At 40.8% G+C, this 12,939-nt stretch overlaps 1 protein-coding gene across 1 annotated transcript in view; it reads right to left on the bottom strand.

Moving 5' to 3' along the window:
- The window catches only part of LOC306978542 (glutamate receptor ionotropic, delta-1-like), a 712,475-nt gene that overhangs the window by 67,023 nt on the left and 632,513 nt on the right, over positions 1-12,939 (bottom strand). The window contains exons 8-10 of the mRNA XM_079577146.1: positions 6,584-6,685; positions 2,420-2,542; positions 731-805 (exon numbers count right to left, since the gene is read on the bottom strand). Coding sequence (XP_079433272.1) covers positions 731-805; positions 2,420-2,542; positions 6,584-6,685 — 300 coding nt within the window. The remainder of the gene's footprint in view (positions 1-730; positions 806-2,419; positions 2,543-6,583; positions 6,686-12,939) is intronic.

Below are 12,939 nucleotides of genomic sequence, written 5' to 3' on the forward strand. Positions count from 1 at the left end.
ACTTCCAGGGAAAAGTGTTTCCGGGTTAGTCCTGTTGTGTTGTGATTCTGTGCTGATGTTGTGTCGTTGAGCCTGACTGAGATCCTCGTAATAGCTGCGGAGAATGACTCGCTCTGAGACCAGCCTTCAGTGACCGGCTAATAACCCACACAAAATAGTCCCGTAGTCTGGCAGATTTAGTGAGTTTAGTCAATGAAAAAAACATTTCTTATAAATGTTACGTTTATGGGACCCTGGTGTAAGCGGATTAAACAACGAAGAGCCGCATTAGACGTTATAATGCAGGAGGAACAACACTGCGCGCCGTGCATTATAACCGTCTAATGCACGGCTCCGAGTTGTTTAATCCTTACTTATTACACACTCTCTCTCTCTCTCTCTCTATAGGAGTCGGTGGAAAACAGACAGAGATGGGACGACTGGATGATGAAAAAACTTAAATATAAACCTTTGCAGTGAAAAGTGGCGGCTGACCTTTAGCTGGAGCTGCTGAATTATCGATAGCGCCCCCACATTACTGTCTTTAGTGAGCTGCAGTGAGTGTGAGGTGAGGTGGAGTGAGGTGCAGGGGGAACATTCGGACACGGACCGACAGCCTTTGCTTATTGATGTTTTTTCCACAGAAACACGTCATTATAAGTTTGAAAATATGAAATGTCAAAGCTGGGCTGCAACATTCGATCATGTTCAGTGTTGCAAGAGTTCCTGCGTCTGGACTGAAGCGTGGTACCTTGTTGATGAGGTCTCCGATCATGCCGTTCCAGGACCCGTTCGGGAGCTGAGAGCCGTATTTACTGTCCGTCACCTGGAGCAGACAGAGCAGGTTCACACAGACACAGAGTTACAGACAGAGGTCCCCAATGTGCGGCCCGCGGACCGAGTCAGGGCCCTCGGAGTCTGGCCCTTCAGCCCGAGCAGGGCCAGACACAGAGTTACAGACAGAGGTCCCCAATGTGCGGCCCGCGGACCGAGTCAGGGCCCTCGGAGTCTGGCCCTTCAGCCCAAGCAGGGCCAGACACAGAGTTACAGACAGAGGTCCCCAATGTTCGGCCCGCGGACCAAGTCAGGGCCCTCGGAGTCTGGCCCTTCAGCCCGAGCAGGGCCAGACACAGAGTTACAGACAGAGGTCCCAATGTGCGGCCCGGGGACCGAGTCAGGGCCCTCGGAGTCTGGCCCTTCAGCCCGAGCAGGTTCACAAGTTACATATGTGCTGATCCCCACAGACAAATGAATGAGGACATGGTTTACAATACTCGAAACAGTGTTAGTATTGTGTGGTAGTAGTAGTGGAAGTAGTAATAGTAGTAGTTGTAGTAGTAGTAGCAGCAGCAGCAGCAGCAGCAGCAGCAGCAGCAGCAGCAGCAGCAGTAGTAGTGGTAGTAGTAGTAGTAGTAATAGTAGTAATAGTAATAGTAGTAGTAGTAGCAGCAGTAGTAGTAGTAGTAGCAGTAGTAGTAGCAGTAGCAGTAGCAGTAGCAGTAGTAGTAGCAGCAGTAGCAGTAGTAGTAGCAGCAGTAGCAGTAGCAGTAGCAGCAGTAGTAGTAGCAGTAGCAGTAGCAGTAGCAGTAGCAGTAGCAGAAGTAGTAGTAGTAGTAGCAGCAGCAGTAGTAGTAGTAGTAGTAGTAGTAGCAGTAGCAGTAGCAGTAACAGTAGCAGTAGCAGTAGCAGCAGTAGTAGTAGCAGTAGCAGTAGCAGTAGCAGTAGCAGAAGTAGTAGTAGTAGCAGTAGCAGAAGTAGTAGTAGTAGTAGCAGCAGCAGTAGTAGTAGTAGTAGTAGTAGTAGCAGCAGTAGTAGCAGTAGCAGCAGTAGTAGTAGCAGTAGCAGTAGCAGTAGCAGCAGTAGTAGTAGCAGTAGCAGTAGCAGTAGCAGCAGTAGCAGTAGCAGTAGCAGTAGCAGTAGCAGTAGCAGCAGTAGTAGTAGCAGTAGCAGCAGTAGTAGTAGCAGTAGCAGTAGCAGTAGCAGCAGTAGTAGTAGCAGTAGCAGTAGCAGTAGCAGTAGCAGTAGCAGAAGTAGTAGTAGTAGTAGCAGCAGCAGTAGTAGTAGTAGTAGTAGTAGTAGTAGCAGTAGCAGTAACAGCAGTAGTAGCAGTAGCAGTAGCAGCAGTAGTAGTAGTAGCAGTTGTAGCAGTAGCAGAAGTAGTAGTAGCAGTAGTAGCAGTAGTAGTAGCAGTAGCAGTAGCAGCAGTAGTACTGGTAGTAGTAGTAGTAGCAGTAGCAGCAGTAGCAGCAGTAGTAGCAGTAGCAGCAGTAGTAGTAGCAGTAGCAGTAGCAGTAGCAGCAGTAGTAGTAGCAGTAGCAGTAGCAGTAGCAGCAGTAGCAGTAGCAGTAGCAGCAGTAGTAGTAGCAGTAGCAGTAGCAGTAGCAGTAGTAGTAGTAGCAGTAGTAGTAGCAGTAGTAGTAGTAGCAGTAGTAGTACAGACCTGGTATATGTCGTATTTGAAGCCCAGACTCTTGGCCAGAGCGTCCAGGACGTCGATGGAGAAGCCCTTGTATCGTTTGGGCTGCCCCAGGATGTTCTCCGCCACCATCACGAACGGGTCCTCCTGCAGCACAAAACATGTACAATACATTATTAACTCCATATTGCTTCATATTGTGCTGTGAGGAAACTCCTGTTGTGATATTGGGCTTTACAAAACCCTGGATTGACAATCAAATACTTTCAGGTCTGAGCCTTTATTATGAAATCCATACCAAAATAAAACAATGTATGTATATTGCTCTTCAATAGCATCTACAGTTTTCAATGTAGTGACACTAAATTTACACCAGTCACCAATTATACTAGCAACTTACAACCTTTTTTTTTTTTTTAGATCTGCACCTTTATTTTGAAATGTATGTCAATATATGAAAATTTGTGGATATTACTCTTTAATAGCTTCTACAGTTAGTACTGTGTTTGCACAAAAAAACCTTTACTTTTAAGGTCCGGACCTTTGTTTTGAAATTTATATCAACAAATGTTTATATAAATTTCAAATATGACAATGTATAGATAATCTTCAATAGCTTCTACATTTTTTACAAATAGGTCTGAGCCTTTATTTTGAAATCCATACAAAAAAAACAATTTATGGATATTCTTCGATAGCTTGAAAACCGTAGGGTTTTCAATTTTACTGACACTACATTTACACCAGTTAGAAATTATTATACTAGAAACTTACTATAACCTTCACTTTTAAGGTCTGGTCCTCTATTTTGAAATGTATGTACAAATGTATATGGATAATCTTCAATACCTTACTACAACCTTTATTTTTTTTTAGATCTGGACATTTATTTTGAAATGTATGTAAACAAATATGTATGGATTATCTTCAATACCTTACTACAACCTTTATTTTTTGGATCTAGACCTTTATTTTGAAATGTATGTAAACAAATATGTATGGATTATCTTCAATACCTTATTACAACCTTTATTTTTTGGATCTGGACCTTTATTTTGAAATGTATGTAAACAAATATGTATGGATAATCTTCAAAACCTTACTACAACCTTTTTTTTTAGATCTGGACCTTTATTTTGAAATGTGTGTAGACAAATATGTATGAATAATCTTCAATACCTTACAACAACCTTTATTTTTTGGATCTGGACCTTTATTTTGAAATGTATGTAAACAAATATGTATGGATAATCTTCAATACCTTACTCCAACCTTTATTTATTGGATCTGGACCTTTATTTTGAAATGTATGTTAACAAATATGTATGGATAATCTTCAATACCTTACTACAACCTTTACTTTTAAGGTCCGGACCTTTATTTTGAAATGTATGTAAACAAATTTGTATGGATAATCTTCAATACCTTACTACAACCTTTTTTTTTTTAGATCTAGACCTTTATTTTGAAATATATGTAAACAAATATGTATGGATAATCTTCATTACCTTACTACAACCTTTATTTTTGGGATCTGGGCCTTTATTTTGAAATGTATGTAAACACATATGTATGGATAATCTTCAATACCTTACTACAACCTTTATTTTTTAGATCTGGACCTTTATTTTGAAATGTATGTTAACAAATATGTATGGATAATCTTCAATACCTTACTACAACCTTTACTTTTAAGGTCCGGACCTTTATTTTGAAATGTATGTAAACAAATTTGTATGGATAATCTTCAATACCTTACTACAACCTTTTTTTTTTTAGATCTGGACCTTTATTTTGAAATGTATGTAAACAAACATGTATGGATTATCTTCAATACCTTACTACAACCTGTTTTTTTTTTTATCTGGACATTTATTTTGAAATGTATGTAAACAAACATGTATGGATTATCTTCAATACCTTACTACAACCTTTATTTTTTGGATCTGGACATTTATTTTGAAATGTATGTAAACAAATATGTATGGATTATCTTCAATACCTTACTACAACCTTTATTTTTTAGATCTAGACCTTTATTTTGAAATGTATGTAAACAAATATGTATGGATAATCTTCAATACCTTGCTACAACCTTTTTTGTTTAGATCTGGACCTTTATTATTACTTTATTATTTAGTGAAGTTCCAGACGGTCCTGTCCTGAGCCGGGCCTGGGCGAGAGTGCAGTACTTTGTGAAATACATAAAGAAAAACAACATCAATCGAGATAAAGCTGATACAAAGTCATCCACATTTGTTTTCTCCCTGTTAATGATGTTTGGAGCCATTTTAGCTTTTGTGCCTCCGCGTTTGGCAGCCTAAGCCCTCGTAATAAAGTGTCGTCCTCGGCGTTTTCTCAGTTTCGCCGTTTCGTTTCCGAGTCGGGCCCGTGAGTCACCGAGTCCAAGTTAAATGAGTTTCCTGTTTATCGACTGGCGCCTGATCTTTTAAACCTTTCCCTGCTCCGGCGTCGGGGTCTGAGGGAGGTTCAGGTGTGGTTTTAGTCTCACTCCGATTCACTTCACGCTCTCCTCCGCTGTCTCTGATAATCCCGCGACTCTGACGGAGAATATCCAGGGCAGCTCTGTGGATTAGAGCTCGCAAACACAAACAGAGATTAACTCTATCTACTGGGTTTTGGGGAAAGCGCTTTTTTTTTTTTATTCTCCCACTCGGGAAGTTTTGAATGTTCTTTTCTGTCCGTAATTTTGACAGACTTTAAAGCGAGAGCTGAAGGAAAATGCATCTTTAACCTCCTACCCCGCCTTCACCGAGCGCATTTTCTTTTTCTTCTTTATTGTGGAGTTTTCAAACTTTTTGGTCTCAGGACGTCACTTGATGCAAAATCTAAAGTCTTGAGGAGTTTAAATGACTGGAATTAACCATGTTTTGCCTTCATTTGTGTAATTCTGACGACGAAAAATTAACATGAAAATCTTAACTCCCGCCTGAACTGAGAACATTTTCTCCAGTTCAGCTTTACCCAAATCCTGTAGGCCAGTGTAATGCCTCATTTGAAAGCTAAGATCTACAAAACTCATCTAAATGGATCTTTTTCCTCACGTAATTTTTTTGGGGTATTCAAGTCATTTTTGTAACTTTTTTGTCACATTTTTGTCATTTTTTTGTCTTTTTTTGGGTCATTTTTTGAGGGAGGGAGGGAGAGAGAGAGAGAGAAAGAAAGAAAGAAAGAAAGAAAGAAAGAAAGAAGAAGAAGGAAGCAGGGAAGGGAAGAAGGAAGGAAGGGAGGAAGAAAGAAAGAAAGAAAGAAAGAAAGGAACGAAGGAAAGAACGAAGCAAGGAAGGAAGGAAAAAAGAAAGAAAGGAAGGAAGGAAGGATGGATGGAAGGAAGGAAAGAAGGATGGAAGGAAGAAAGAAAGAAAGAAAGAAAGAAAGGAAGAAAGAAAAAAAGAAAGAAAGAAAGAAAGAAAGAAAGAAAGGAAGAAAGAAAGAAAGGAAGGAAGGCAGGAAGGAAGTAAGGAAGGAAGGAAGGGAAGAAGGAAGGAAGGAAGGGAAGAAGGAAGGAAGAAAGGAAGGAAAGAAGGAAGGAAGAAAGGAAGGAAAGAAGGAAGGAAGGATGGAAGGGAGGAAGAAAGAAAGAAATAAAGAAATAAAGGAAGGAACGAAGGAAGGAAGGCAGGAAGGAAGGAAGGAAGGAAGGAAGGAAGGAAGGAAGGAAGGAAGGAAGGAAGGAAGGGAAGAAGGAAGGAAGAAAGGAAAGAAAAAAGGAAGGGAAGAAGGAATGAAGGAAGGAAGGAAGGGAAGAAGGTAGGAAGGAACGAAGGAAGGAAAGAAGGAAGGGAAGAAGGTAGGAAGGAACGAAGGAAGGAAAGAAGGAAGGGAAGAAGGAAGGAAGAAAGGAAGGGAAGAAGGAAGGAAGGAAGAAAGGAAGAAAGGAAGGGAAGAAGGAATGAAGGAAGAAAGGAAGGGAAGAAGGAAGGAAGAAAGAAAGGAAGGAAAGAAGGAAGGGAAGAAGGAAGGAAGGAAGGCCCTATCTGCACATGCGCCCTGTGTTCATTTTCTCCCATCTTTAGCCGGTGCTGTCTCCCACAAAGGAAATGACCATATTTGGATTCCAGCGTCATCTGGGTCGCAGCCTTTCGTGCTACACGTGGATACCGAACCTGCCAGTGTCTCCGCCTCGCTGTGAGGGGGAAAGGCTCTGTTTGTGGAACTGTGACTTACGAGGAGGGTGACGACCTTCACGGTGACGCCCTGCATCCCGTTCTCGATGCGACTCTCCTTCAGGCTGCCGTTCAGCCCGTGCTCCGAGTCCCACGTCGCCAACTGCAGGACGAGAGGAGGCATTACAGCGTCGTCAGTGCATCATGTGACCCACTTCAGAGTCTTTACCTTCCACACAATGAACCTTACGAAGCTGATTGTCTAAGCGATTTAGATTTAAAGCCAGTTTGAGTCGAGTTTAATTGTTTATGAGACTTCAACCTCTTAACTTCCACCTGAACGGATCGCATTTTCTCCAGTTTGGCTTTACCCCAATCAAAAAGCTTCTTGGGGAAAAAAACACCAAAACAGCCACAAAAAATGAGAAGAAAACAAAGATGTAAACGCAACAAAAATGTGACAAAATTCAACAAAAATGTGACAAAAATTCAACAAAAATGTGACAATGTGATTGAATTTTTGTCACATTTTTGTCACATTTTTATTGATTTTTTGTCACATTTTTATTGAATTTTTGTTGAATTTTTCTCACATTTTTGTTGATTTTTTGTCACATTTTTATTGGATTTTTGTCACATTTTTGTCACATTTTTGTTGATTTTTTGTCACATTTTTATTGATTTTTTGTCACATTTTTATTGAATTTTTGTTGAATTTTTGTTACATTTTTATTGAATTTTTTTTTAATTTTTTTGAAAATCAACAAAAATTCAATAAAAATGTGACAAAAATTCAATAAAAATGTGACAAAAATAAAAAAAAAAATCAATAAAAATGTGACAAAAAATCAACAAAAAATCAATAAAAATGTGACAAAAAATCAACAAAAATGTGACAAAAATTCTACAAAAATTCAATTAAAAAATAATCAACAAAAATGTGACAAAAATTCAATAAAAAGTGACAAAAATTCAACAAAAAAGATCAGTTTTGTGGGTCTTAGCTTTCAAATGAGGTGTTACACAGGCCTACATAATAGCCAAAGAGGACAGAATGCATTTGGTGGTAAGAGGTTAAAGGCCTTAATTGTGATTTATTGACTTTTAATGCCGCAGTGGAAACCATGGGCTATACAGCGGGAACCATATGTTTACATACACTTTATAAAAAGACACATTTGCATTTTTTTTCTCACTGTCAGACATGAAACCAGATTTTTTTTTAAGTCAATTAGAATTTAAAAAAATATTTCTATTTGTCAAATTCCAGAGAGAGAATAGAGAAGAGAGAGAAGAGATAGAATTTTCTACAAAATGTTTATCAAACGTTTTGGATTTCCTTACACCAGCTTCTCACAATAGTTGCAGGAGTTTTGGTTCATTCCTCCAAACAGAACTGGTGTAGCTGAGACACATTTGTAGGCCACCTTACGACCACAGGATACGTCTCCAAAAATGTAAGTTTGGTTTTGTAAAAAGCAATAAAATTCCCATCTCTCATGATTCTGGAATTTAACAAAAAGATATATATTTTTTTTAATTCTAACTGACCTAAAAAACTCATTGAACCAGCAGGAATTAGATAATGAAGAATCTCTGGGAAGAAATATTTTGTAGTGAGTCTGTAGGAGCAAAAGGAGAGACAGTACAGGCCAAACTTTCACCTGGAAACAAAAAAATACCTAATCTTCACAATGACATGATTAATTATTGCACCGATTTAATGTTTTGCGATAGATTTATTTGGGAAACTGTAATTTCAAGAGCCATTTTCTCAAAATGTATTTTTCTCATATTGTTGCAACAATATCTCCACGTAAGACCTCAAACTTTCCAGCCTTGGGCTTCACAATATTTTGAAGATTTTTCCACAGTTTCCAAAATCCCTCAGAAAAAGTCTTAAATAATATGTCAAAAATAAAAACCACAAACTCGAACCAGGCTCGATCCATTATTCAGATTTCGTTGCCAAAAATGTGTGAAATGTCAGCCATAAGAAAACATGACAGATTACAAAAACATTTTCTTCTCATATTTATGTCGGTGATCCACAGCAGAAGTTTCAGATTTATATTTCTACATAGAAAAAGTTTCCCTATTCACTCGCACTTATTATTGTCAGAACAAAGTGAGAAAAAGCCTTTGAACTCACTGTTTTTCTTATAAATCTATGTAAAGATGTTGAGTCAGAGCAGCAATAACGCCTTTGTTTATCTGCTAAAGGAAACTATGCCTTCCAATGTGTCCCTTTAAAACTATAAATGATTTATATACAGCAGAGGTGGGAGACTCGAGTCACATGACTTGACTCGAGTCAGACTCGAGTCGCAATTTTCGGGACTTGAGACTTACTTGACCAAAGCTCCAAAAAGACTTGACTTGACTTGGGACTTGCTGTTTGTGACTCGAGACTTAACTTGGACTTGAGGCCAGTGACTCCCAATGACTCGCTGTGACTTTATAGTTATTATTTATTTGAGTGAAACTGTGGAAAGATCAGGATTAATTTCGTAAAAGCGGCGCATCTTTGTTTACATTATGGTGATTATCCACATGCGTGTTCGGTTTCCCGACGGAGCGTCTGATCAATACAGCGCGAAAAGGCAGGAGGAAATACCACGTGTTTCTTTTGATGCGTTAAAAGTTTTCTAAAGACAGTGAAGAGGAGGAGATTTACGGACAGGAAAACGTTTGAAACAATGGGCTGGACCTACAGCGCAGACGGAGCCTCCAGAACCACCATGTAAGAGCTGATTCATCAACAGGAATCTTGGGGCTTTTCGATGTTTTAAAGCGTTCACACAAAGTTTACAGCATTTAGAGGTTATTTTACGCATCCGCCACAGCCCAGTGACAGCGGGAATGAGGGCTACGCGGAGTCCCCCCCCCCGGGCCTCCTTCCTTAAAAGGCTGTCCCAGTAATTTTGTACATAGACTGGAGCATTTAAAATATATATAGTTTGAATTTTTTGGTGATTAAATATTAATTAAACTTTAAATCCAAATCCATGAGATTTTAAAAAGTTAAATGTTCAAAATCACTATATCTTGAGAAAGCACTTGTTATTTTCAAGATTAAACGACATGCTGGCGTTTGTGACTTGAGGTGACTTGCCGACTAAAGCAAGACTTGACTTGACTTGACTTGACTTGACTTGACTTGAGCCCATGACCGATTGACTTGCTTGGGACTTGGACATTCACGACTTGGACTTGACTCGAGACTTGCATTTAGTGACTTCCTCCCACCTCTGATATGCAGTACTTTCCGAGCAGAAGGGCTTTTATGAACATTACATTTACTCATAAAATCTGTTGTTCTGAGCGCGATCAACATCACACTTTCTCTGAGAGCCTTTTGAAAGAAGAAAGAAAGGAAGGAAGGAAGAACGGAAGGAAGGAAGGAAGGAAGGAAGGAAGGAGGAAAGAAAGAAAGAAAGGAAGAAAGAAAGAAAGGAAGGAAGGAAGAAAGGATAGAAGGAGGAAAGAAAGAAAGGAAGGAAGGAGGAAAGAAAGAAAGAAAGAAAGAAAGGAAGAAAGAAAGAAAGGAAGGAAGGAAGGACGGAAGGAAGGAAGGAAGGAAGGAAGGAAGGAATGAAGGAGGAAAGAAAGAAAGGAAGGAAGGAAGAAAAGAAAGAAAGAAAGAAAGAAAGGAGGAAAGAAAGGGAGGAAGAAAGAAAGGAAGGAAGGACGGAAGGAAGGAAGGAAGGAAGGAAGGAATGAAGGAGGAAAGAAAGAAAGGAAGGAAGGAAGAAAAGAAAGAAAGAAAGGAAGGAAGGAGGAAAGAAAGAAAGAAAGAAAGAAAGAAAGGAAGAAAGAAAGAAAGAAAGAAAGAAAGAAAGGAAGGAAGGACGGAAGGAAGGAAGGAAGGAAGGAAGGAAGGAAAGAAAGAAAGAAAGAAAGAAAGAAAGAAAGGAAGGAAGGAAGAATGGAAGGAAGGAAGAAAGGAAGGAAGGAGGAAAGAAAGGAAGGGAGGAAGGAAGAAAGAAAGAAAGAAAGAAAGAAAGAAAGAAAGAAAGAAAGAAAGAAAGAAAGAAAGAAAGAAAGAAAGAAAGAAAGAAAGAAAGAAAGAAAATAATAACGCCTTTGTTTATCTGCTAAAGGAAACTATGCCTTCCAATGTCTTCCTTTAAAACTGTAAATGATTTATATACAGTACTTTCCGAGCAGAAGCGCTTTTATGAACATTACGTTTACTCATAAAATCTGTTGTTTTGAGCCCGATCAACATCACACTTTCTCTGAGAGCCTTTTGTAAATGTGGCTTAATAAACCATTACGGAGTTCAGGATAATGGACGTCAATGAGCTCTAATGAAGGCGCTAATGTTATTCTCATAATAATCCAGAAAGAATGATTGTTATATTTGGCGATTACACGCTGTGGAAATGGTTTATTACGCCGCGTTTACGGGAAATTAAGCACGGACTGGAAAAAAGTGTAAAGGGAGAGTCTGGGTTTGTCCACGGGCTGGTGCGAGTGGCCCTGGGCCTGTTTTGAAGCTTTTGATTTGGTATTTTCCATCAAAGCCTGGTCTCTTTCAGCGGCGGCTCGCGGTGAAAAGGCTCTTTCAGACGCTCCGGGTTTGGGCCAGAAACGAATTTGAATCGGACAAAGACGAACGGAGCGAAGAGAGAGAAATGTGCGGAGAGCGGACGGAGAAATGCAAGGACGAAAGCAGGGCCGAGGCGCGAGGGAACAGGGAGTGAACCAAGGCTAAACCAGGGCTAGACCAGGAGTAAACCAGGAGAAAACCAGGAGTAAACCAAGGCTAAACCAGGCTATTCCAGGGCTAAACCAGGAGTAAACCAAGGCTAAACCAAGGCTAAACCAAGGCTAAACCAGGAGAAAACCAGGAGTAGACCAAGGCTAAACCAGGAGTAAACCAAGGCTAAACCAGGCTATTCCAGGGCTAAACCAGGAGTAAACCAAGGCTAAACCAGGAGTAAACCAAGGCTAAACCAGGGCTAAACCAGGAGTAAACCAGGGCTAAACCAGGGCTAAACCAGGAGTAAACCAAGGCTAAACCAAGGCTAAACCAGGAGTAAACTAAGGCTAAACCAGGGCTAAACCAAGGCTAAACCAGGAGTAAACCAAGGCTAAACCAAGGCTAAACCAGGGCTAAACCAGGAGTAAACCAAGGCTAGACCAGGAGTAAACCAGGGCTAAACCAGGGCTAAACCAGGGCTATACCAGGGCTAAACCAGGAGTAAACCAAGGCTAGACCAGGAGTAAACCAGGGCTAAACCAGGGCTAAACCAGGGCTATACCAGGGCTAAACCAGGAGTAAACCAGGGCAAAACCAGGGCTAAACCAGGAGTAAAACAAGGCTAAACCAGGGCTAAATCAGGAGTAAACCAGGGCTAAACCAGGGCTAAACCAGGAGTAAACCAGGGCTATACCAGGGCTAAACCAGGAGTAAACCAAGGCTATACCAGGACTAAACCAGGAGTAAACCAGGGCTATACCAGGGCTAAACCAGGAGTAAACCAGGGCAAAACCAGGGCTAAACCAGGAGTAAAACAAGGCTAAACCAAGGCTAAACCAGGAGTAAACCAAGGCTAAACCAAGGCTAAACCAGGAGTAAACCAGGACCGAGCCACGAGTGAAGCAGGAGAGAAATGTGCAGAGAGCGGACGGAGAAATGCAAGGACGAAAGCAGGGCTGAGGCGCGAGGGAACAGGGAGTAAACCAAGGCTAAACCAGGAGTGAACCAGGAGTAAACCAAGGCTATACCAGGAGTAAACCAAGGCTAAACCAAGGCTAAACCAAGGCTAAACCAAGGCTAAACCAGGAGTAAACCAAGGCTATACCAGGGCTAAACCAGGAGTAAACCAAGGCTAAACCAAGGCTAAACCAAGGCTAAACCAAGGCTAAACCAAGGCTAAACCAGGAGTAAACCAAGGCTATACCAGGGCTAAACCAGGAGTAAACCAAGGCTAAACCAAGGCTAAACCAAGGCTAAACCAAGGCTAAACCAAGGCTAAACCAGGAGTAAACCAAGGCTATACCAGGGCTAAACCAGGAGTAAACCAAGGCTATACCAGGGCTAAACCAGGAGTAAACCAAGGCTAAACCAGGAGTAAACCAAGGCTATACCAGGGCTAAACCAGGAGTAAACCAAGGCTATACCAGGGCTAAACCAGGAGTAAACCAAGGCTAAACCAGGAGTAAACCAAGGCTAAACCAGGACTAAACCAGGAGTAAACCAGGGCTAGACCAGGAGTAAACCAGGGCTAAACCAGGAGTAAACCAGGAGTGAACCAGGAGAGAAATGTGCAGAGAGCGGACGGAGAAATGCAAGGACGAAAGCAGGGCTGAGGCGCGAGGGAACAGGGAGTAAACCAGGGCTAAACCAGGGGTAAACCAGGGCTAAACCAGGGCTAAACCAGGAGTAAACCAGGGCTAAACCAGGGC

Source organism: Gobius niger, assembly GCF_951799975.1.
Source record: "Gobius niger genome assembly, chromosome: 19".
Classification (NCBI taxonomy): Eukaryota; Metazoa; Chordata; class Actinopteri; order Gobiiformes; family Gobiidae; genus Gobius; species Gobius niger.